Source organism: Conger conger, chromosome 7 (assembly GCF_963514075.1).
Source record: "Conger conger chromosome 7, fConCon1.1, whole genome shotgun sequence".
NCBI lineage: Eukaryota > Metazoa > Chordata > Actinopteri > Anguilliformes > Congridae > Conger > Conger conger.
In genome coordinates this window covers 54190303-54216797 of record NC_083766.1, presented here as the reverse complement: position 1 = coordinate 54216797, position 26495 = coordinate 54190303, and the positions used below count along the sequence as shown (strand labels likewise).

The 26495-nt window shown below is 46.1% G+C and overlaps 1 protein-coding gene across 1 annotated transcript in view; it reads left to right on the top strand.

Moving 5' to 3' along the window:
- The window catches only part of gramd1ba (GRAM domain containing 1Ba), a 90900-nt gene that overhangs the window by 52379 nt on the left and 12026 nt on the right, over positions 1–26495 (top strand). Inside the window, exons 4-15 of the mRNA XM_061248405.1 lie at positions 2581–2797; positions 8277–8297; positions 18976–19060; positions 20035–20138; positions 20732–20827; positions 20922–21002; positions 21866–21981; positions 22845–23016; positions 23940–24132; positions 24978–25121; positions 25736–25854; positions 26212–26354. Coding sequence (XP_061104389.1) covers positions 2581–2797; positions 8277–8297; positions 18976–19060; positions 20035–20138; positions 20732–20827; positions 20922–21002; positions 21866–21981; positions 22845–23016; positions 23940–24132; positions 24978–25121; positions 25736–25854; positions 26212–26354 — 1491 coding nt within the window. The remainder of the gene's footprint in view (positions 1–2580; positions 2798–8276; positions 8298–18975; positions 19061–20034; positions 20139–20731; positions 20828–20921; positions 21003–21865; positions 21982–22844; positions 23017–23939; positions 24133–24977; positions 25122–25735; positions 25855–26211; positions 26355–26495) is intronic.

Genomic DNA, 26495 nt, shown 5'->3' with positions numbered 1-26495 from the left:
TGCTGAATGTGTAGCCGCTAGGCTATTAGCAGACCTTGGGTAATGACCCTTGAGCGCGGGTGAAAGAGCTCTTACACGGGGCTGTGTGGCTGGAGATATGAGTGTTTATCTCCCTCTCCCTTTTGTTTTTCTGTTTGTTTTTCCAGCCGGGCTTTTTTCCCTGGGTCGCCACGGCGAGAGATTAGCACACGCCGCTTTGCCCCGCTCTGACAGGGGGCTGCCCCAGAGTGTGGGGCTGGGGGAAGGTGAGGGAAGGACACGGTGCAGGGTGAGAGAGGGAGGGAGAGAGGGACAGAGAGAGAGAGAGGGAGAGAGAGAAGGAGAGGGGGGAAGAGAGAGAGAGGGAGGGGAGAGAGAGAAGGAGGAGGGAGGGAGAGAGGGACTGAGAGAGAGAGGGATGGAGAGAAGGAGAGGGGGAAGAGAGAAAGGGAGGGGAGAGAAAGAGGGGGGAGAGAGAGATAGAATGGGGGGAGAGAGATAGAATGGGGAGAGCGAGAAGGAGAGTGGGGAGAGTGAGGAGGAGAGGGGGAGAGAGAGAAGGGACAGAGAGACAGAGAGAGAGATAGGAGGGGGGAGAGAGAGAAAGAGATAAGCGGTGGGAGAAAGAGGAGGGGAAGAGGAGAGAGGGAGGAAAAGAGAGGGAAATAAATAGGGGGGAATAGGGGGAGGGAGAGAGAGGGAGAGGAGAGGGGGGGAGGAGGGAGAAGGGATGGTGAGAGAGAGAAAGAGAGAGAGTGGCCCATCCCCTGCAGCATGGCAGCTGTTCCCATCCATGGTCCCCCCATGTGACGCCCTCTCTGCCCCCATGTTCTCTCTGTGGCCGGCCACAGCACGTCACACTCACCGTTACAGTAATGCAGTGACAGAGCCAGGTGATTTACAGACATCCATCCGCTCACTGTGAATTACTCACTCTCAACGGACAACCGCCACGTCATCAACAGTAACGTGGAACTGTTCTTTATTTATTTCATCATTTTCGCCAGTGGAACACACAGCTCAGTCTCATGGATGTTGTCAGCACACAGTTCAGGTCACTGAAACAGGAGGGGGGTTTGTCTGTCATTGGCCGTTACTGCTCTCTACAGTGGGCTATACGTCTGGGGAATGTACACTGATTAACGTGCCAGCTGTCGACTGTTATAATGGCTGAAAGCGGCGGAAATTCCTGCCGCTTTGTAATGTTTGCCCAGGGAAGCCAGTGTTCAGTTGTGCTCAGGAGATTGGATTGGATTTCAGCCAGGTGAACTGCTTACAAGGGTTAAACTACGGCTGGGGAGGACACACACGCGCACACACACACACACACTCTCCCCCCCATTCAAGGCCAGGCGTATGATTGGGTTACTCCAGAGGCTTTGTACGTGGAACGGACCGTTTTTTCAAAGGTCTCTACGGTTATGTTGTTTGGCTGTTTGGCTTGATAGATGAGCCCCATTAAAATGATGATGAATCGCTTTGCGCTAAAATGAAAGCACGTCTCTTTAAATGGTCACACTGTAAAATGGCTGTTGATGGAACACGTTTGACAACAGACTGGAACACGACACTAATGGGGGCATTAACTTACATTTCACCGTTTAGCAGACACTTTTATCCAGAGCAACTTATACAGATTTAATTTTATTTTTTTCATTTATACATTTTACAGAAACTACTTGGGTTGAGTCCCTTGCTCAAGGGTACAACAGCTGCACCCTGGCGGGGAATCAAATACATAACCTTTGATTTACAAGCTCTGATTTCTAACCATTATTTCTACACTGTTTTGAATTTTGCTTTTAGATTTTTAAGCTTTTTGATTTTAGGAACGAAAAAATCTACTTTCTCTCATTTTAATCTGAAATGTAGTACCTTTCAGGGACACATCAAATACCCATATTAGCATAACCTAATGGACTACAGACTCAATCAGGACCCACCTCCCATGACCAATTTTGGGTTTATGAAACACTGTGCTGTAACTTAATTTACAACCACTGCAGATTCATTCTGTCAGCATTTGATTATAATAATAATAATTCCTTGCATTTTTATAGCACTTTTCTCGTGCTTTACAGTGTAAAGCACATTGTAAATCAGCAGTGTGTAGCGCCCATCTGTGTGATGAAACGGCAGCCATTTTGTGACAGAATGCTCACCACACATCAGCTGAGGTGGAGAGACCATTTATCTTGCTGTGAGTGATAACTAGCTTTTTTCGGGGGTCTGAAAAAGCGATGGTGTGAATGGCACCCCTCACCTGTATTCTGTGTGGTGCTAAACTTTGGTAAAATACTCCTCGATTTGTGTTGGCTAACCGGTGTCTCTCTCTCTATCTCTCTCGCTCTCTTTCTCTCTCTCTCCCTCTCACTCTCTTTCACTCTATCTTTCACTATCTCTCCCTCTCTCTCTCTCCCTCTCACTCTCTCCCTCTCTCTCACTCTCTCTCTCCCTCTATCTCTCTCTCTCTCACTCTTTCTCACTCTCTCTTTCACTCTCTCTTTCTCTCTATCTCTCTCTCTCCCTCTCTATCTCTCCCTCTATCTTTCTCTCTCTCTCTCTCTCTCTCTCTCTCTCTCTCTCTCTCTCTCACTCCAGCACTGCCAGTAACTCGAACCGGAGCACGCCTGCCTGCTCGCCCGTCCTTCGCAAACGCTCTCGCTCGCCCACGCCCCAGAACCCGGAGGGCGACACCATGGTGGAGAAGGGCTCGGACCACTCCTCTGACAAGTCACCCTCGACCCCGGAGCAGGTCGTGCAGCGCACCTACAGCCAATCGGTGCACTCCACACGCAGTGGCGGCAAGAACTCCAAAGTGAGCCCCCGCCCCCGCCCCCACCCGCCAATCTCATTCTCAGCCTTCCCCACTTCCTGCTAGGGTTTCACTCTTAATTCAGCCAGTTGGCTCTCAAGACCATGTTCATTTTTTTGTCATTGGCTATAATTTTTTCAGTGCAATATTGTTAAAAGTGTGCTTTTTAATATACAGATAAATTAGTCATGCACTGTTAAATCACTTGCACGGCACAAATCAGTGGCTTATGCTCTTATCTGCTTACAGTGCTAACCTTATCATTGCGTGCATAACCAAATGAGAGCTTAGCGGTTCAGGTTCTACGCACTCTGAATTGGCTGAGGCCATGGTGTAACTTGAGTTTAAATACTGGGGGGTTTGAAATGCAGAGACCCCCTCTCGGCACCAGAAGAGATAAGAGGTGTTTTATGGACAAAGAGCACAGGAATGGCGCGTTCCATTTACCTCGGAAGTCGGAAGTCGGAGCTAGGAATGACGTCACACCCGAGTTGACCGCATTCCAGTAAACAACTCGGATAACCAAGATGGATGCCTCCAGTGCTATTGTTGCTATCGTTGTAGCCATTGTTAGCAATACCAGTTGAAAACACCACATTACACGGTATTCTATACATGCAAACACCGTAGTAACATGTCCACAGATAGACGTTGGACAGTACTACGTATACCACGTATTTAATTACACAAAAACAAAACAGAAGTGCTAAATAATACATTACGAGAGATTTTATTAACCGTTGACGCACGGAGCAGCCATCTTGGATTTCTAACTCGGGGTTACTCGGTCCTTCCGACTTTCCCAGTCGGAAATCCCACCTCAGGGGGCGTTCCAGTTGAAATGTCCGACTGGGAACTCGGAAATTCCGACTTCCCAGTACAAATGGAACGCACCATTAGACTCTAAGGAAGTACAGGAAGAGGCTGTGTGGTGCTGTTGGTTCACTGCAGACTGTTTAGCAGGAAAATATACAGTTGTTCACGAGACTCATCTTCCTGTGGGCCAAAGTTAGGTTCAAGGTTCAAGGTTTTTTGATTTGTACCCAAAGGTAGATTTGTTGTGTAGGCAGGAGATCCGGAGTTAAAAACAAGACATCACAGTGGTGCAGATTCATAAGATAGTTCTGAAATAGAGAGCTGTAGACAGACCGGTCGTATCAGGGGAGCTTCTGCATTTCAGCTCAGCCATAAGAACCAGAGGTGTAAAATCCAGGTTCAGAAAGTAAAAGTCCTCCCCAGTATTCTGTTCCAATCTCCTGTATTTTTTTTATCCAGGAGGTAGAACGAATTGGTGAAATCAGCTGGCCAGTTCATGGGTGGAAGAAACACAGGACAGGACTTTTACTTTCTATCCCCTGGGCTTTCCACCCCTGATATGAACTTAACAATACATAATGGAAAGAACAATCCATTCAGCCCATTAATGTTCGTCATTTACTTTTCCTACGGTCTACAGCTCTGCATCAAGTCTAGACTCGAACACCCCAAGGGTCTCTGCCATTACATGACCTGTCAAACTATTCCAGTCGTTCACACGTAGATGAGCTTTATTTGGTGTTCTCTAAAACAGTGGTGCTCACCATCCTCAGTGCTCGGGGTCCCCTGTGTGTGCCGCTTTTGTGCTATAATACATATGACAACATAAAAGGTGGAGGTAAAGATAAATAAATAATGTATCAAAATAAAAGACCTAGGTGACTCAATAGGCTCTGAATTGGTGTGGGCACCTGGCCACTGAAACTAACCTGAATGAAGAATTCGAAGACAAAGGGAACGTTAACAAACAGCATTTTCCCAAGGATTCCTTTCAATGGCTTCACCCCTGATCTCAGTCTCAGACATTTGAACATTAAACAGCGTCAGTTCATAAACTACACTTTCCAGACATGCTATTTGTTGTCTGTGAATTAGTGAATTTGGATACAGTGACCTCCTGTGGCTCATAGGTTACTCCGATGAGCAGTCTGACCAGCAGAGTCGGCAGTCTGACCTGTGACCTCATGAAACGTCCGCATCATTCATTTATTAATATTTCAGTACAGTACAGTCCTGCTTCATTTTCTTTCTGCAGACTTAAAGCAGAACGGCCATTTTATGACAGCCTTTTCTGTGGTTTCGAGCACCGCCCTTTGCATTTCCTCAAAGACCTCAGGCAGTTACATCCTTTTTCTATGCACTTGGCAAACCAATTGAGCAATCAGGAACGATTAATTTTTTAATTACATAACCCTTTTACAGAGGGCTCTGTCATACTGGCAGTAAACCAGCTCAGCAAGATCCGTGATACGTCTTAACATCCTATTTTTTATTGAATTTATTTCTATTTCACTTGGAAAGGCCTAAGAAGAGCTCAGTTCTCATTAGCAGTAATGACCTCTGGGAATCAGTGTGTAGGCAGAGAATGCATAGCCAATCAGATGTAAGGTAGGAGAGTCAGTGTAGCCAATCAGATGTAGACACACTAACTATGCAGGTTTCAGCCCCAGCCAATCATGTATGAGGTCTTCCACAACTATGTTTTCATTTCAACCCTAATTTAGCACGGCTGATTCTACGAATTAGCAGCTCAATGAGAAGTCTAGCTGTTGAAGGAGCTTTGTTAGGATCGGAGTGAAAACCTACAGGGCGGTAGATCTTCAGGAACAGGGTTGGGAGGCCCTGCTATACAGAAATAGTCATACAGAAGTCAAAATGGCCGTCGACCCCACTCATTTCCCTCTGTTTCTCCCTCACAGTGTCTTTGCCACCGTCACAAAATGTCTGCTCTCTAAAACATGACTGCTCAGCCGTTTTTCTGTTCCTCTTCATCGCTGTAACAGCAGTTTTCTTTTCTGATTTTCTTTTGTTCTTCTTCTTGTGCATGCTAGTGTCACAAGCGACTGTCCAAAGTAAGCACAGCTCTTTTCTGTTCTCAACCCACCTGTCCCTGGCTCGCCTGTCTTCCTGGTGTTCCTGTCAGTGTACCCGTTCTGTGCACCCACGGATTCAGTCACCTGTACCCAGTGTTTGCCTCCCCAACCTCTTAATAACCTCAGAACCCCCCTCTTTGTAATAGGTGCTTCCCCTGGTGTAGTGCTCCCCCCCCCCTTTGGAAAAGAGTACCTTGCATTGTTATGCATTGAACATGCATTGTAACTCATAATAACTGTCTAGAATTTGAGGTTTTGAAGCTTGACAGTATATGTTTTTGATTGTGGTTATGCCTCAGCTTGATAGCATTTACAGCACAGGTCGCAAAATTCAGGTCCCGGAGGGCCGCAGTGTCTGCTGGTTTAACTCCAGTCCTGGAGGGCCGCAGTGTCTGCTGGTTTAACTCCAGTCCTGGAGGGCCGCAGTGTCTGCTGGTTTAACTCCAGTCCTGGAGGGCCGCAGTGTCTGCTGGTTTAACTCCAGTCCTGGAGGGCCGCAGTGTCTGCTGGTTTAACTCCAGTCCTGGAGGGCCGCAGTGTCTGCTGGTTTAACTCCAGTCCTGGAGGGCCGCAGTGTTTGCTGGTTTAACTCCAGTCCTGGAGGGCCACAGTGTCTGCTGGTTTAACTCCAGTCCTGGAGGGCCGCAGTGTCTGCTGGTTTAACTCCAGTCCTGGAGGGCCGCAGTGTCTGCTGGTTTAACTCCAGTCCTGGAGGGCCGCAGTGTCTGCTGGTTTAACTCCAGTCCTGGAGGGCCACAGTGTTTGCTGGTTTAACTCCGGTCCTGGAGGGCCGCAGTGTCTGCTGGTTTAACTCCAGTCCCCCTGGGAATAAATTTTGTCACCCCAGGTTTAGAGTATATCCTCGTACAACAGAAATAAAAAAATAAAAAAATAGTGAAGAATTTTAAATTAAAAAATGTAACTATTAAATTTTAAAATAAAATAAACGTAAAACGCAAAAAAAGGAAGGTGTGATTAGTGATTCAGTTGTATTGTTTCTTGCATCTCACGTGTGCCTTACACACAGCTGAGTCTGAGTGAGAACCAATCAATAAAAAAGAGAGTAGGTCCCTGCCTGTCCAATTCACATATTTTTATTGTTCTTGTTTTTTTTTTATCAGTTTACTGTCCATTCTTCTCCAACTTTCTTTACCTCTTTTTTTGTTTTTCTTTCCAGTATGACAGGCTAAACCTGATTAAAGTAAGCACTCTTTTTTCATTTATTTTGGCTCCCACCCCTCTCATGTTTCCCCTTCTCCATGTAGCTGTTCTGTGGTCAGTGCCCTTGTCTGGTTCCCCCCAGTCTACTGACCCCCCTCCCGCCTAATCACACACTCGCCTATAGTAAAGTCAGGACATGTACCCATCCACAGCATTTCATACAAGATTATTCTAGTCATTTCCGTCTGAAAGGGGCAGATTCTGAGGGCCTGTGTTAAAGCAGGGGTGCCCAATCATGGTCGTGGAGAGCCAGGGTGTGTATGCAGGTTTTTGTTTCCACACCAGCTGTCTATGCTAACACTGGTTCACTCGCAAATTCGATCACAGTAAAATGTTTCCAATCGGGACAGTCTTCGGTTGTCGTAGCTAAATGTAGCTAAAAGGTCAGACAGCTTAAGTGTTTGGGTGAATTAAGTAATAGAGCGCTGAAGTTCGCATGAAAACCAGGAACCTTTGTGTTGATGGGACAGGTGATCAGAGCCCAGCTGGAGGTTTCTGTGTTGAAGGAACAGATGATTAGTGGGCATTAGACTTTTTCCCTGACTACCGAGGAGCCCTACCTTGCTCACACACTCCAATCTGACTCATATACCTTCCGATCAGATTAACGCAGTCAGTGTTCCAGGCTACAGGTGTTTTAATGTGAGGCTGGTTGCTCCAAAGAAGTTAACACAAAGAAACTAAACATAATGTCACTTATTTATACCAGACAGACTGCGTTTCATAGAATACTGTTTGCACAGCAGAAAATGGAAGATGATTTTTTTTTTTTGCACACTGCATGGCTAAAATATTAAATCCAAACATACAAACGGCTACATTTTGACCTGATTATTTACAGGAATATACTTCTTTAAGATACTCAAATTTATCGTGACGGAATTGTTTTCAACTTCAGTTTTGGTACCAAAAAAATGATGATGCTGCCCTCTTGTGGCAGTAGAGGGAATGGCTACAACTGAAATGGGTCTTTACAGTGAACGTACGCCTGTCTTTATGTAATGTTGAATTCACAATGAGCAGGTCACAGTTCTCATGTATGTTGCCTATGTTGCTAAATTGCAATAGTTATAAAATAAATGTATTTTAATATGTTTACATGTTATCATTTTAATTGTGATGCCTAAGGAATATGACCAATGCTGGATATTTTTGGAGGCAACACTGCACCTCTCGCACAGAAAACAAGCCAAATATAGAATATGCGACTCTTCTGTGTGTCTGGAATTTAACAGCACCTCCTCTGTTTACAGTCTCTGAATGTTTTGACCTGCCAACTTAACACGACTTGTTTTTGTTTCTTCTCTCTCCTCTGTGTGTGTTTGTGTGTGTGTTTGCCTCCGTGTCCTCAGAAAAGCCAGAGCTGGTACAACGTAAGTCCTCACTTCTTTCTTCCTCACTGTGTGCGTGGGTGTGTGTGTGTGTGTGTGTGTGTATCAGTGTGAGGGGTGTGCTGCAGTGGGAGAGACTAAAGGGTATTGTCGTTATGATGCTATCGTCTGCAGTGATTGGACTTGGCATTCGTGTCAACATCACTGTTGCCCGGTTTATTACTGTGTGTCTCATCATGGTGGTATAACCCACCGCCAGTGAGCACAGTATAGTGGAGCACAGTTAGTTTATCAGTTGAGACAGGCATGAATGAGGTACTTCCTTAAGACTCCAAAACCTGAGTTTTCAATCCTGGGGGTCCTTGAAGGTACTGTAGGGGGTCGTCCCTGACCAGGCTAGATATGCAATAACTTTAAATATTTCTAAATACAAAACCTTATTAGACCCTGTTACATATGTATCATGGGGGTCCTCTGGATGACTTTGAACCTGGGTGAGGATCAAAAAGATGAAAACCCAGCTCTAAAAGCAGTTGTTGGCTCAGTTTTCTAGGAGCATGTTCCTTTAAGTGAAGATTGCGCTTCAACCCCCTTTGTGGGATCTTGCCTCTTACATTCAGGCAGGAATCATCTGTTAAAATCTGATATGAGGGCCATTGGAGAAGGATGTGTCTGGTGAAAGTCTTTGAAAGGGGAGCAATGTGCATTTTCTGCATTGTTTTACACAGAGGCACTGAGTATGACTGGTGTTTAATAACTTGTTTAATGACTGTTTCTCTAATAAGTGTCCTTCTATGCAACTGCTACATTGAGCTTGTATTTGTTTCTGATTCAACTGAGGTATACTTAGAAACATGCAACTCTACAGTTACATGAGCATTTAGATTGTGCGCATTCATGTGAACGAACAAGAGCCTGGAGGTATAATATTGACACAAGAAATGCAAACTGAAAACTTGTCCTGTACATACCCTGTTTGACCAAAAGGGGGAGCACTTGACTTGATTTTGCGTCCTCCTCTTCAACTTGGCATGGTATCTGCTCTGTTTAATGAAACCCTGGCAGAAATAAACAATATCATTTGCATTTGCGGACATGTCTTGATTATATCCTGTGTAAATAATGAAGACATGATTATTTGAACGCAAGGGGCGACTTATTTGGTCCTCGTCGTTGTTGCTCAAGTGCTTTGCTTTCGAAACGCGCATACCGTATCCTAGCGCACGAACTCCATGGCGATATGTCTGCGTTTGTGCAGTTATTCCGTGTAAGTAATTGTTCTGTGAAAGGAAGACATTAATGAGGCCTTGCGTGGGAGGAATTCTTCCCGTTCTCCAGCTGTTATATCTCCGACGGCCCCCTTACAGTCTGTTTTTCCTGACCCTGTGTAATGAACCACCTCTTCTCTCTCGCTCTACGGCCGCCCCTGCAGTTCTCCGTCGGGGGAAGGATGATTCACGGGGAGACATACGCTCTGGAAGCCACTCGCACACGCAGGGCCAGGCTGCGTCCTGCACATTAGTTATAAAAGCGTAATTTCTGAATTCTGCTGTACTTCGGGGTCGACATCAAAGGGGCTTAGTCATCGGTGTAATTTATTAACGTCCGTGGGTCGATATGTTAAAACGGCGGTGTGCTGTGTGCTAAGACTTACTGGAGATATAGCGAAGGCATTTTAGCTGTCGGGACTGGAGTTGGAAATTAGCAATAGCTATGATCACCGGATGCAGAACATGCAGCTACATGAACCAGGTTTGAACTGGCAGTAATGTTATGTGTCTTGCCCTTGTCCCTACTCAAATAAACATGAAATAAATAGTAGAGGGAACAATAACAAATAGAATCCTTCAATTTGTGCGAAGTGTTGTCTCCCTTCTTCTTCTTATTATTCTTCTTCTACCTCTTCTTCTGCTTTTCCTGCTTATCTTCTGTGTATCTCTCTCTCCTTCCTTCCTCTCTCTCTCTCTCTCTCTCTCTCTCTCTCTCTCTCTCTCTCTCTCTCTCTCTCTCTCTCTCTCTCACTCTGTTGTCCTGTTCCTCTTTCTCTCCAGCATGAAAGACAGTACCTCCTCAGAGTAAGCTCTGCCTGTATTCTTGGATATTTGAGCATTCATTTTTCTTTTATTTGGGACATTTCTGTTTCGCATTCGCCTGCGTGATCCCTCGGGGGCACTCTGTTCTGCTAGGCAGTGCGCTGTTTCCACCTGGCTGTTGGGAGTGTGCTGCTACACTAACCAGTGTGGCCACATCAGCCATTAACCATTCAGCCATCAAATTTCAGACCTACTAAAATCTCTCAAACAGACCTGGCTCAAACAAATGTTAACATGGCTGACTCCTTTGACACTAGCCAATGTCTAAATGGTAAATTAAAAACTGTATTTTCCCCGTGTTCCAAACAAAATGATTTTTTGTATAATTCTGTTTTGGCCAGTAATGTGTTCCATTGAAAACACAGGGATCAGCAGAGACTTTACCCTCATCTGGAGCGTTAAAATATTTCAAATACCAACTATTGACCCAGGTCTGCTACCCACTCCCACACACACACCCCGCTCCCTTAACAACAACACTATCATATTACCAGAAGCGAATGGAGAATTCCCATAATTCCATTTCCAGAGAAGGATGCTAGGGATGTGCATCCAATCAGAAGCGTTTCTGGGTGCTACACGCATGCGAGCATGGGACAGATGACACTGCTGAAGTGTGCAGTGAGTAACGCATCGGCCTGCGCTTTACACTGCTTCTATGGGTGCGGTATGACGGCTGAGAACTGTCAGCATGCTCACTGTCGCCCTCCTTAGGGCAAAATGGGACATGACACGCAGAGCTCCGTGTGGAACAACATGTACATCACATTCCTGAACTCTGGATCAACTGCTATATGCGGTGGAGACTTGAAGGGGCTTTCTTTCCATATCCTCAGTAAAAAAAGGCCTTGCAAATGCCAGCAATAGGAGGATTCCTTGATGATTTTCACCTCATACTTGGTTTATAATGCATGAACGTTTAAGGAGAACAATAGTTTCTTTTTTGTTTTCCGTACTGTATGTTGAGAGTGTAATCTTAAAATGGCTGAACTCTGTATAGGTGACAGTATACCACCAATTCATAGCTTTCCTACTTATTGGCAAGCCTGTTCTCTTGGAAGGCAACAACTATTGATAAAGCCAAAAGCAAATGAAAGAGTGAATGGTTTACTTGAAATGTATTAGCCAAGGGGATTCCAGACAGATGTACTTTAATTATTAGCAGAATGCTGGAAACAGGACCTTGTTTTGAAACAAGCTGTTTTTTTTGTATAACCTTATGTTAATTCCTTAACAGCTATACACTGAAATGGCACACCCTCTCTACAGCACAGTCACTGTTAGTATTTGATAGAGTTCCAACCCAAATAACTGCCGATTGCAAAGGGTCAGGACTGTTTACTACCTCCTGTCCAACTGTGTCGTTCTGTAACAAAGAGGCTGTAATCATTGGCTGTAAGATCTGGCAACCTGCACCAAAGCTCAGTTGTTAAAGTCAAAGTCACTTTGTTTTTCACTTTTCAACTCATTTTTATTGTTATCTTCGATTCAATTCCACTTTTCTTTAAAATGACTCTTGAGACTCAAGTGTGTTCTCCTCACCAGACCTGGATGCGTCACAAGGCTCCGTTCTGTTTTTGCCTGCTTCTGTAAAACTCAATTTCCCATGGAAAAATGAAACATTTGTTTTTGAAGCAAACATTGGAGGGTGAAAAGGCTTCTTTGTGGCCTGCGGGTGTTGAATTTGGGAACCTCCTGATCTGGCCCTGGCCTCTATAGCATCATGGCAGATAAGCTGGGCGCCTTCACAAAGGGGGCATTGTGGGAAAGCGCTGCAGTCACTGGGGTCTGTGGTGCTCTCTCACGATCCGAGCCGCTTTTTCGTTAAACGGATCAGCGCTATACGGCTAATTGATTCATCTTGTGACTCGCCCCCTAGCCCCTCAGAATGGCCTCTGGAACCTCTGAACCTCCCTGTGCCTTGTGGCCTCTTTCCTGTACCCCCAGGGCTACTGCGGAGACAGCCACTGCACTTCAGTTCAACTGCAGCGTCTGCATGTCTCTAGCAGTCCAGTCAGTCTAGGAAATTAAGCTGAAGACATATCGTTAACAAAGCCTTGTGGAGCACAATTCAAATTTTTTAATTCATGAATCAAATGGCGATTAGGTTCCTGATTTTTCTGAATTTAAAGGAACTCAATCTTAACCCTGATCCTTAGGGAAAGGAATAAGAAATTTGGTTTCAGTCTGTGCACTCTTGAAAAGCTTGACAGCATTGTTCGGAGCCAAAGAGCTGTATTCAGGTTTAACGATACATGAAGTGACTTCCTGTCCTCACAGTGCAGAGCAGATTTGAAAAATTCAGGTTCAGAAAGTAAAAGTTGTCCCCAATAATTTGTACTAATCACCTAGATTTGCTGATTAGCACAATTCTTCAGCCAGGAGGTAGAACTAATTAGTGAAATCGGCCGGCTGAGTTCACAGGTGGAAGAAACACATAGCAGAACTTTTACTTTCTGACCCCTGGACTTTCTACCTTTGGTGCAGAGAGCACAGGAGCTGGTTTCTACTTGTGTCTTGGAAGCAGGATGGTGCAGCGATACGCAGCTTATGCTGAGACTGCAGTGCGCTGTGAGTCAGTTCATGTCTGATGGATGGAGCTGTGCCCCATAGTGTGGGCACCGAAACTCACCCAGGACATAAACCATGACTCACCGGCATGTGCTGTTCTGATTAGGTCTCTGTCCCCACCGAGTTACACTTAAATGGCCAGGGCTAAGTGAAACGAATGGCTCCATTTGGGCAATCGGATTGGCTCTCAGAGACCTCAGAGGCTAATGGGAATGTGAGCCATTGCGTGTAGTTAAAAGAGTAGTATCTCTCTCAGCCGTAAGGGTTCCCTTGCCAAGGCTGCAACAGGGAATGTTCAGAGGAAGACACAATAGGGAAATGGGGCTGTAATTGCAGTCGGATGTTCCAAATTTGTGAGAAAAACTATAGAAAACAGGGACGGAAAAGGGACACAGTAATGGCTGGGGAGGTGGAGGGAGCACCGATGCTCTACAGACAGTGTTTGTAGGCTTTATGTGGACTGGCATGTGGGGGAGGTGTGTGTGTGTGTGTGTGTTTGTGTGGGGGAGGTGTGTGTGTATGTGTGTGTGTGTGTGTGGTTTGGGGGGAGAGCTGTGATTCACTGTTATGGCATGAGAGGCACCCCTTCCCCCCGCCCTCCCCATTCCATTAGAGGCAGTTTAGAGTTCATTCACCCCAGGATGGGTGAGATTGAGTGAGAGAGAGGGAGAGGGAGAGGGAGAGGGGAGGGAGAGCTGGCCTTGGCCCTGCTACAGTGTTTACTCTGAGGAAGCCTCCAACACAAAGACCAGCTCTGTCAACAGCCCTCTCGTCCCCTGAACCTCCCGATACAAAGTCACCAAAAAAATGTGCACGATCGGACGTCTTCAGTGTGGAAGGCCACACCTTGGGATAAGTGGCCACGATCAGCCAGTGGCTTCCTGTGTCAAGTTGCTTTCCACTCGGTCAGCTTACTTATTTATTTATTTGTTCTTGGTCAGGCCAAAAAGCCCATCTGCCACAAAAGCATTAGATGTGAGTTATCACTTTTGTCCAGAAAAAGCTCAGTTTCACGAAGAAGGTTCTTTCCGTTTTTTTAACTGATGTAGCTATTCCTGTCTGCACAGTGAGAAGTGTTTTTGTGTAAGAATTTGAGCACTGTGTGGTGGATGAGTATAAGGAGCAGGTTTGGGCGGCATTCTCTCCATATGCTCCATGTCACCAGATATTCTGACAGATGGACACCTGGCCTGAACGCTAAACACCCGAGGCTGATCTCGGTTTCCGTCACAGGCTGGCTTCCAGTTGGACCAGGAGAAAGTGTACTTCAGAAAAAAAACAAGAATCTTGCTGAGTCTCCTCCTACTCCTCTGTCCGTCCCTCTTTTTCTCTCTCCTTTTCTTTCTCTCTGTCACTCACTCACACACACATACTCCACCCACACCACACTGCTCCTGGAAAGTTGTTTTCGAAGAATCACAGAGCTGATGAGAGACTGGGGCAGGGAGACAGCTGGAGAGGTTCTGCTTTAGCTCCATGGGACGGGACAGGAACGTCTGGGTACCAGTCAATGCCAGCACTAACTGTTTGTCTTGTGGTTAATATGTAACTGTCGGTTTTGGGGCCGGTTTTAAATCTGTCACCCAGGACAACACTGTACTTCTAGGGTCAGTGTCACAGACTGTGTCTGTTCTGGCACCTGCAGAGAAGAGGAGAGGCGGGGTTCTGGAGCCGTGAGATGGTCACCCCTCATGCTTTTATTTTGTACAGTTTTTATAGTTCTGAACAAATGTTTTCTTTTGAATTTTAAGCGTTCTTTTGGGTCTTGTGGAAGAGAGAAAAGAGCTCCAGAGAGACTGGGACTTGCAGCAGACAAGCGGGACTTTCAGCGTGTACATCCTGTTAACGGTCGTTTAAAAAAAAGTTTTGGCAGAGATTTTTGGAACCTTGTTGCCGCATGTTTTGATCTAAAATTTTTCGAGACCAGGTCTTCCTGGCAGGACGATGTTAGCGTGAATGGATTTGTGGATGGAGATGTGCACAAACGTGACAGGATCAGAGTGGATGCTACGGACACTTGCTGTTATCGGCAGCTCTTAATCTGATCAGCACTTTTCTCTCTGGACTACAAGGACCATCTGCTTTGGGTGGACCCGACTGATGTTAAACATCATTGCTTTGTTTCCTCACTTGTGCCTTGTGAAAGGGTAAAATTAGGGCAGCCATCTTGTCTGTGTGACAGTCACCAACATCGCTGTCATTTCTGGATGGGAATAGGGCCTCTCCCAAAATAGGGGCACGGCAGCTGCGGAATAGCGGAGGGGCTTCCCAGGTGGACATCCATCCTGAGCGCAGAGGCTCCTGGTTTTTCCCACTGTAATCCGATCCCTCCACTTTCCACAACGCTGGGAAAACAACAACCAACTCTTTATGTACATACTTTCGGTGGCTTCACTCCCGTAAGCTGTGAGACGTACTCTAAGCTTCGGTGTAGCATTGTTGAGTCCCTGTTAGGACGTTAGAGCGGCTGTTAGTCAAGATTGCCGACGAGGACGTCGCTGGTCTGCTGGCTCTGGAGTCGCCGGGCAGGGGATGGTTTCTCTGCGGTGAGCGAGGAAGTTGCAGCAGCAGGACAGAGCGTGGAATGCAAACTCTGCCCTCGGGCACCCCCCCTGGATGAGAGGCGCGGTAATAAACGACGTGTGGCTGAGGAGCTGGGGTTACTGCAGGACAGGCTGCCGTGGCTGGAGCAGCGAGGAGCAGTGCGCCAAAGGGCATTACAGTATATTGAAAACACCCAAAAACATCTGCATCTCCCTGATAGCATTCTACCTAACAGACCAACAGGGGCTGAAACTTGGTCCTGTGCTGGACTCTTAGCAGACGGGGCCAACTTAACAGAAGTTTGGGCTTTCTGGGACTCCAGGTCGTTGCCATGGAAGCGTTGATGGGCGCACAGTTGGACTGGGAGGCCATTTTGGAAGTCGCACTGGAGTCGCAGGCGGGCTGGGAGAACTGGGAGTCGGAGGAGATCCCAGCCGTGAGTTTTCCGGCAGAATGGGGAGGTTGGGGTGGGGAGCTGAAACGTCATTGGTTCCTTTTCCAAAAGAGGGCTTTTGCAAGCACCAAGTCACCAGAATCCCGAATGCATGAATCACCAGCTATTTGCACTCTTGTGTGGGGGCTGGCCAGGCTGAAAGCCCGGCTGTGGAAAGAGATGGAGCAGCCGGGTGGTGCTGGAGTCCTAGCTACACCTCTCTGCAGTTTTTACTCTTTCATTGTTTGAGTCACTCAGATAATTAGCTTGGTGCTTGGAGCCTTTGCCAGGCTTCCTTGTGTTTTTTATCTATCTGTTCACAAGTCTATATTCAAAATGTTGCTGCTTTCAGGTTTCTTTTGGGCATTGGGGGCCATTACTGCAGAGGCAGCCTGACTACAAGCGAAATAATGCCTAGTCTTAAAATAGCTGAATGCCTTTCCTGGGGCCTTTGGAGCACATATCCTGACTTTTCAAGGGCTTTGAAATATAATTATATTAGCTGTGTGTGTGTGTGTGTGTGCATCTGATGCTGCTTCCTTTCATCTTTAACCAGCACAAACCACAGTTTTTCTGGGCCAGGATGACATTAATTAACAGGCATGTTAAAGCCAGGAAGGCTTTTCTTCAGCACAGGTCCAAGAATGTACCATTGTTCGCACGCTGCAGTCCACCAATAAGGAGCAACCAGGCTCGCTGCAGTCGACCAGTAAGGAGTGGCCAAGCTCTGTTCTGTCACGCAAACAGACTGACAGCTGAAGACTCTATAAAATAGATCACATTCTCTCATGTTAAGTAGATGGCACATATCCAGCCATGGCCACATTTGAAGTAAAAGAAGACTCTCAAACATGCCTTTAATGCCTTACTGTCCAAAACAGGGGTGTCAACCTCACGTCCTGTTGTGCTGTACTGTCATCAGGTTTTAGTAGTGCCCTTTTAAACAGCAGCCAAAACAGGCCTTGGGAAAAAATGTGGGTGGACTCATCAGCCAATCAGGGACCTAAACAAATCACTGAAGCATTGGAACACAGCCAATAAGCTAGCAGGACAGGAGTCAGACGGCTATGGCGTTGGCACTGCTGGCTCTGTGCTATGTCATTAGATGATTATAATTGAGTTTGTTCCACCAGCGCTACAGGGGTTCAGTTGAAGTTACCACTGCATTAGTTTTTCCCTGTGACCCAGCAGATGCCTGTGGGTTGGCAGTTGTCATCATTGAGAGGGCCTATGTGGTCTGTAGCCTGGAATATACACTCAGTGAGCACTTTATTAGGTACACCAGCTTGTTAATGCAAATATTGAATCCATCAATTAAATGCTATGCTTACAAGCATGGTCAAGAGGTTCAGCTGTTGTTAAGAACAAATGTCAGAGCAGCAGTTCTGTGGGCAGAAACGCCTTGTTAATGAGAGAGGCAGGAAGGTGACAGTAACGCAAATAACCACACATTACAACAGTGGTATGCAGAAGAGCATCTCTGAACACACAACGTATCAAACCTCAAAGTGGATAGGCTACAGTAGCAGAAGACCAACGAGTGAGTGCTGTCTCCTGCTCACTGGGGAATATGTCAGAGGAGCTTGCATATACACGTCTGCAATTGCGCAAGGCACAGCGCTGACTCAAAAACCTCAGCGGTGATTAGCGAAGTCGAGGAAGAAAAAGAGTTAACGGGCAGGAAATAGTAAGCACATGTTTTGCATGAATCCAAAAAGTATGCTTTTAGATAAATCTTTGAAGCCACCCAACTCTAGATAAAATGGGAGCTCTTTGCAGGTTTGATTAAATGTACTACTGGTGAGGTTTTAAATATTCATAATGTAAAATTTGTCATAATTAATTTAACTGTCACGGAGTATAATAGTAAAAGTAAAGAGTTCTGTACCAGCTCACAGTCAGTCACTATTGCTGTCATTCTCTGGCAGTGAGCCTCATGCTAACAGAACGATGTGTGTGGCGCCACCTGATGGCTGTTTTTTTTTTCTCTGGCTCTGCTGTTGCGACTGGCAAGGGTGGCACCAAGGCCTGGTAATCTCTGATTGGTCACACTCAGTGGCCAAAATTTTGTTCTGAAGTGTTCTGAGAAGGTATTTAGCTGTAAGGGGTGTGCTGTACTCGTAGGCACGGGGGGGTGGGGGGGTGGGGGTGGTGGTCGCTTCTGATGAGGAGAATACAGTATCGCTGCTATGGAGGCGGGGAGGGCGCCCCCCTGTGGCCGGGCTGTGCATGCTGCAGATATGGGTCCCTCATTGGCTTTGAAGCCTGTAGCTGTGCATGTCACACACTCACATGCAGCAGTGGAGAGAATCTGTGGAAGGAAATGGATAAGAGCATCTGCTAAATGCCTGTAATGCTACGGGATGCAATGAAATGGGATGAGGTGCTTTAACCAGCATGTAGTGCATCTCATTCCATGGCATGGGGATCGTATGTATGCATGTGTGTATGTGTGTATGTGTGTGTGTGTGTGTGTGTGTATGTGCAATATGTGTGTACATATGTGTGTGTGTGTGGGTTTCTGTGTATGTGCATATCGTGTGTGTGTGTGTGTGTTTCTGTGTTTGTATGTGCATTATGTGTGTGTGCATATGTGTGTGTGTGTGTGTGTTTCTATGTATGTGCATTATGTGTGTACATATGTGTGTGTGTGTGTTTCTGTGTTTGTATGTGCATTATGTGTGTGTGCATATGTGTGTGTGTGTGCGTTTCTGTGTATGTATGTGCATTGTGTGTACATATGTGTGTGTGTGTGTGTTTCTGTGTATGTGCATATCGTGTGTGTGCTTATGTGTGTGCATATGTGTGTGTGTGTTTCTGTGTATGTATGTGCATTATGTGTGTGTGTGCATATGTGTGTGTGTTTCTGTGTATGTATGTGCATTATGTGTATGTGCATATGTGTGTGTGTGTTTCTGTGTATGTATGTGCATTATGTGTGTGTGTGCATATGTGTGTGTGTTTCTGTGTATGTATGTGCATTATGTGTGTGTGCATATGTGTGTGTGTGTGTGTGCGAGCATATGTGTGTGTGTGTGTGTGTTTTCTCAGTATTTCTGTTTGTAACTTGGCTCCCCAGGTCTTGAGCCCCACATATAAGCAGCGCAATGAGGACTTCAGGAAGCTCTTCAAGCAGCTGCCTGACTCAGAACGGCTCATCGTGGGTGAGCAGCACTTCAGTGAAACCCCTTTACCCCTCACCGCAGATGGAGAGGGCCTACAGTCAGCCTGCATACACTTTACACAGTCCCACCTCTACCATCCTCTTCATCCTCTCAGCAGTCAACACCATACAGCTGTACTATAACCAGCTACTGCAGAGGACACACTGCACTGCAGAGGAGACTGTTTCTTTAGTAGAAAACATTCGCTTGTTTTAAGGTACTGTTTGATTGGCAAGTGAAATTGTCATACCCTATTAGAAAGTCAAACTGTTTCACCGCACTAGCAATATTTTTGTCTTATTTAGTAAAATAATTATGTCAATATGAGATGTTTTTTGGAGTGTTCAATCATGACAGTCAACTTCCTTAATTCCTGCTCTGTCTATCGTAATCACATATATCAGTAATTCAATGTAACAATATAAACTGGCCCTGTAGGACAGAAGGAAACCATTATTTTAATTTAAGAGATAAGCATATGGCATAATATTTGTGTTTTGTCTGTTTTTACTAACCTTGTGTTACTACATGTGGGATGCAGGGCGGTAGTGAGTGAATACTGGGTTTAAAGGTCACTCTACACATATTTACTGTTGAAAACATATTATTTTCTTGTTCAGACTAACATCCACTTTAATACAGCATGCTGCTGTGTCACACACTGTTCTCTTGGGTAGTAATTAGTCTCAGTGCACATACAGTATAATGGTGGGGCTCTTACGTTTCAGATAAATCTTAGAAAAATACATAGCCAAATTGAGTACTCTCTTGGGTACTTTTTAAGTGACTCAAACCTTGACAGAAATTTGATTCAGAGACACAACTCCTCTGATACCCTAGCCTGTAGGCTCTCAAATAAAACTACATGAGGAAATGCGAATTGGTATTGCTGGGAGAGTATTGCAGACTGGAGAGTCAGAGGTCAACCTGTTGCCGTGGCTCCATAGTAACAGCCTTTCACCTCTTGCCGGCAGACTACTCCTGCGCCCTGCAACGAGACATCCTTCTGCAGGGACGACTCTACCTCTCAGAAAACTGGATCTGTTTCTATAGCAACATCTTCCGCTGGGAAACGCTGGTACGGCCTTGGCTTTCAGAATTCTCTCTCTCTCTCTCATTCTCTCCGTTCCTTTCTTCTGCGATTCAGAGCCACATCCCTTGCTTCCTGCGCCTCTCAAACTGAGACGGACTCACTCTCACATAGACTGCAGTGGCCTTCGTGAAGTATTGTAGTGTCCGGTCTGCCCTGAAGAGTAATTTTCTTCTAAATGTCCTTGTTTTCTAAACGTGCATTCTCAAGGAATTGGAAATCCCACAGCCTTGCACTAAAGAGAAACAATTTATTTATTAAAAGTGCACTTTCTTACTTTATTAAAATGATACAGCATTCACAGTGGTGTGTGTATATCGATCAGTTTTCTATGAATGCATAATTTTAGTTGGTTTCAGCTCCATTCCACCTGACATAAGTTGGACGTATTCAGCCATGAACATACAGAAATAAATAAATGGGGAACGCATGAGTCGTACATTAGGTGGCACTGTAGAGCAGTGTTTCAACACCATTCCACCTGAAATAAGTCGGGACATATTCATCCATGATGATACACTAATAAATAAGTCGGGAGTTTTCCTTTCTTCCCTGACCTGCCTGTGTGCCCTTGTCTGCAGCTAACAGTGCGGCTGAAGGACATCTGCTCCATGACGAAGGAGAAGACAGCCCGTCTCATCCCCAATGCTATCCAACTTTGCACTGACAATGAGAAGGTAAGGGGTCATCTCAAAACTCCCACACATCACTGTCTTTGTGTGTCTGTGTTCTTGTCCGGGAGAGTAGTAACATTTCCGGTCCCTTCCACAGCACTTTTTTACCTCGTTCGGGGCCCGAGACCGGACTTACATGATGATGTTCAGGCTGTGGCAGAATGCTCTGCTCGACAAGGTGAGACTGGGAGGTCATCCTGACCTATGACCCCTGACCTATAACCTGTGTCCCACTGTCAGGAAGATGTATTTACTATGTGAGTGGAAGGAAAGGACCAGTGTTATACAGTAAGCCCTAATCTCTGGAAAGTGCTGCTAAGCATCCAGCACAGGTTCAGCCTGCCCTCCTGTAGGTCTGTCAGAGGAGATGCAGATGGAGTGTTTCTCCTTGCTGTTGGGGCCCCGCCCAGCAGTTTAATAATAATAATAATAATAATAATAATAATAATAATAATAATAATGTTTTCATATAGCAACTTACAAAACAAAGTTACAGTGTGCTTCACACGACAGAAAAAAAGGAGAAGGACCCAAAAATGAAGAATTTTTTATAAAATTAATGAAAAGAGGGCGATAAAAGATAATCAAATCATCAAACATACAGTTCAGCATCATTTTTGTTCACACCGCAAAGACTGAAAAAGATAGTAAAAATGATTTGTAGCTGTACTTATCATGAAAAGGGTTGGTATAAAGCAGGAACCATCAACTCAAGGGCTGAGGACTGCTGGTTTTCCACCCTCCCTTTACCTGGGAGTGAGGGGTGAAAACAGTCTGACCAATCTGTAGCGCTAATGATCCGGGAGAAAGAAAAACAGGGCTGGATTCTGATTTGAGGGCCAGAATTGATGATCCCTCGTACAAGTGTTAGCTCTTCAAGGTCAAGTGTCCAAAGGACCGATCACGCCTTTGTTTGGAGAAGCAGGTAGTTTGTTGTGCTGTATTGTATTTTCCGGGCAGGATGGAGGATGGAGGGACGAAGCGTTTCTCTGTTTGTGATTGGTTCTCTCCTTGTCCCCTCCCTCCCCCTGCCCCCATCAGCCATTGTGTCCCAAAGAGCTGTGGCACTTTGTTCACCAGTGCTACGGGAACGAGCTGGGCCTGACCAGCGATGACGAGGACTACGTGCCACCAGATGACGACTTCAACACCATGGGGTGAGTGCAACCCCCCCAGCACGAGAACCAGAACGGTCCGGTCCGACCCCACTCTGGACTTTTATCTCCCGGCCAATACCGCAAAAATGTCTCATTTGTACGTCCTGTCTGTTTAAATGTGCTGATTCTAATTACAAAAAAGCCCATCTTCCTGACATCTGTCTCTCCTGTAACGTATTAATTCTTCGGGCCATAATGTTCTGGAATGTGTCTTCTTACCACATTCATTTGTTTTTTGTTATTTGTGCTGTGGTCAAAAGAGGAAGTAGCATCTCTATAAACACACGGTTTTTGTCTGATTCTGTGCCCGAAACACTGTTGTCATCATCATCACCGTCATTGCCATTGTTGCCATGACAACACTGTTCACTCTGTTGTTTAAACGCCACAGAGAATTGCACCAGGGTTCAATTACTCTTCTGAGTACTACCCTTTAGACGCCAGTACAATTCTTGCAGATTACTGATACATCTATTTTTGGCCATATATTTAGGACAAATATTAATAACATGTTTTCTTGGAAAATTGCATGAACGTCAAATTGTCCTAGCATTGGAAGACTGAAAGCATTTAAAACATGTATTACATCTGAACAGTAGTGATGGGAGATCCCCATACTGGTGGGAGCTACAGGAAGCCATCAATCACTGACTTATTTCAACCAATCGAAAGGCCTCGTTCTCCACATCAGGCGACCGTGATTGGTTAAAATCAGTGAGTTGCTTAGCCCAAACCCCTTCTCCCGTCACTGCTGAAGTGCACGCACACACGCCCTCCAGCATCACCATGCTCATCGAAATGTTGGCCGTGAGTCCGGAGCTGATAATCTTGAAATACAGCTGCTGCCCCTCCCCGTGGTGCAGATACTGCGAGGAGATCCCGGCCGAGGACAACGAGGTCAACGACAACTCCTCCAAGAACCTCGGCGAGGCCAAGCCCGACGCCAAGCCCGACGCCAGCCCGCTGCTCAGCAAGAAGGCCTACAGCAACAACAACGCCCTCACCCCCACCGGCAGCGGTGACACGCCCGTCTCCGTGAGTAACCCCGTCACATACGGGGCTGAACGTGGGTGAACGTGGTCCCGCTGGGTCCCACTGGGGCCTGTATCACCGAGCAGGGTTACTGAGTCAGCTGGATAAACCCGGAACAGCTCTTTTTACATCAGTCCATGCTCCGGATTTGGGGGTGTCGGTGGAATTGTCCCGTTAACTCAGTAACCCTGACGTGTGGGACCGGCCCCTGATTTCTCATTAGCAAGTTGTCAGATATCTATTAAATAATAGAAATAGGAATTTGTCAGACAGATAACGTTCCCCAACAAGAGAGAATTTTAAGAGAAATGTAAAATGTTGAACCAAAATAGTGTAATAAGAGGCTGAGAAAACTATGGCCTCTGAGTCATGGTTATAATGCTGGTATGAGTAATGTGCTTGTCAGCCTTTCACTCTGTCTACCCCCATATTAATAACCAATAACCTGACCCTGTAGAACTATCTATTAATAGACAGTCTGACACTGTGGCGACCCCTGTATTAAGCACCAGTCTGACCCTGTGTTGACCCCTGTATTAATAACTAGCCTGACCCTGTGTAGACCTTCATATTAATAACCAGTCTGACCCTGTGTTGACCCCTGTATTAATAACTAGCCTGACCCTGTGTAGACCTTCATATTAATAACCAGTCTGACCTTGTGTTGACTCCTTTATTAATAGCAAGTCTGACCCAGTGTAGAACCCCATATTAATAACCAGTTTGATCTTGTGTTGACCACCTGTATTAATAACCAGTCTGACCCTGTGTTCGGCCCCTTTTAACAATAAGCCTGATCCTGTGTCGAAGTCCATATGAATGATTATTGTTTAGACAAGAGGGCATTACATGCATGAGCGATTATATGTAAGTTTTGTTTAAGCTTCAGGGTTGACCTGTGTGACCTGTGATTGACCCTCACACAGTTTGACCTCCCCCCGGCGGAGGAGTTTCCGGGTTGCCTCCCGGAGGGAGATGTGCTGACCCTCCCGCTGACGGACCACAAGAGCGAACTCAGCATTCCCGTCCCTGTGCCCGTCCTCTCGCCCTCGCTCGACTTCAACGACAACGAGGACCTGCCCACAGAGCTCAGCGACTCGTCTGAGACGCACGACGAGGGTAAGGGTCGGGCACTGCCTCCATGCCACACAGTTACCCAGAGCACCTTCTCACCTTTACATTTAGTGGCATCAATACCATACCAGAGCACTATCACACTATCACAGACCCAGCCACACCACAAACCCCTCCTCCTCAACCAGAGTTACCACGACAAACCCCTCCCCCTCAACCAGAGTTACCACCACAAAACCCTCCCACTCAACCTGAGTTACCATCACAAACCCCTTCTCAACCAGAGTTACCACCACAAACCCCTCCCCCTCAACCAGTTACCACCACAAACCTCTCCTACTCAACAAGAGTTACCACCACAAACCTCTCCCCCTCAACCAGTTACCACCACAAACCCCTCCCACTCAACCTGAGTTACCATCACAAACCCCTCCCCCTCAACCACAGATACCACCACAAACCCCTCCACCTCAACCACAGAGACCACCACAAACCCCTCCCACTCAACCACAGATACCACCACAAACCCCTCCCACTCAACCACAGTTACCACCACAAATGCATACTCCTCAACCAGAGTTACCACCACACACCTCTGATCAACCTGAGTTACCACCACAAACCTCTCCTACTCAACAAGAGTTACCACCACAAACGCATACTCCTCAACCAGAGTTACCACTACAAACCCCTCCCGCTAAACCTGAGTTACCATCACAAACCCCTTGCCCTCAACCAGAGTTACCATCACAAACCACTCCTCCTGAATCAGAGTTACCACCACAAATACCCCCCCTCCCCTCCCACCGCAGTTGTACAGTAAGTGCACACAGGCAGCAGGGGGTGCTCTTTTGCTCGCTCACCAGCTCATCTCTCTGGCTGTCCAGCAGGAGAGGTGCAGGCCTTCCAGGAGGACCTGAATGGGAAGCAGTACATCAATGAGGTGTACAAGTTCAGCGTTGACAAGCTGTACGATATCCTCTTCACCGAGTCCCAGTTCATGAGGGACTTCCTGGAGCAGAGGAGATTTTCGGGTAAGCCTCCATCCAAGGGATTTTCGGCCCCATGAAAAGATTGTACAATGGGCCCCACCACTCCAGAAGATCCTAATGCCTTGGCAAGCACCCCTGTTCCTGGAGATCTACCATCCTGTAGGTTTTCATTGCAACTGAAATTTGAGGGGGCTACTAGTTAGCAACTCAACAAGATTTCTAGATGTTGAATGAGGTGTACTTTGTTTGGCCAAAGGATGGTAGTAGATCTCCAGGGACAGGGTTGGTTATCATTGTTCAATTATGTTTTGAGGGCCCTTGAAAATGCCTCCCCCCCCCACCCTGTCCAAGCACCCCATGGCATGTGAAAAAGAATGTAGGCTCGGTAATAAGTGCCTTTTATCTCTTTGCAGTTTGCAGTCTATTGTAGCATCTGCCTTTGCCCTTTTATGTACGTCTTTAGTTTTATTGCCCCTCCATGTCTTGGCCAGAACTGTCATGTTAAAGTGGTTTTCATCTCAAAATGACTTCCTTGTGAAATAGTGGTTGATGGTGATGGTGCCAGTGATGATGAGTATACTGATGATGGTAGTGATGTTCATGCTGATGGTGATGATGATGATGATGATGATGATCTGGATCTGTCCCCTGTGCAGATGTGGTATATCACCCCTGGAGGAAGGAGGAGGCGGGGAACCAGACCCGTGAGATCATGTACACCATCTCCCTCACCAACCCACTGGCTCCCAAGACGGCCACGGTCACAGAGACACAGGTAAGACTGCTTTCCCTTCACTCTGATGGGGCTTATGCACAAGCGCATTACTTTATTTAACCTTCTCAATGATGCTGACATTTGCAAAGCAGCATCTGTTACTGAAGTTGGAAGTTTTGAAAGAAAGCACAGACCACTCTCTTCTGCGCAAGTGTGTGTTTTAAGATAACATACGCTGATTCATTGTATCTCTGCCAGAGATGCACTATAAACCTAGCTCTATCATTGTTAATTACCTGTGAAACGTATTGTTAATCATAATGTGCCACCTATTATCGAGCATAGAACGGGAGCCATTTTGGCCCTGTCAATGTGTAAATGCCGCAGGCTCTCATTATTTATTTCCCCCCTTGGCAGACTCTGTACAAAGCCAGTCAAGAGAGCGAGTGCTACATCATTGATGCAGAGGTGATCGCACACGACGTCCCCTACCACGACTACTTCTACACCCTTAATCGTTACATGCTGACTCGGGTGGCTAAGAACAAGTGCCGATTGAGGTAGGCCCGCTTACATTTCGGTCACGTACCAACCTTATCCATGTGATAGGCACACGCACACACACACGTGCGCACACAACCACACACACACATTACATTACATTACATTACAATGTAATGTAATGTAATGTAATGTAATGA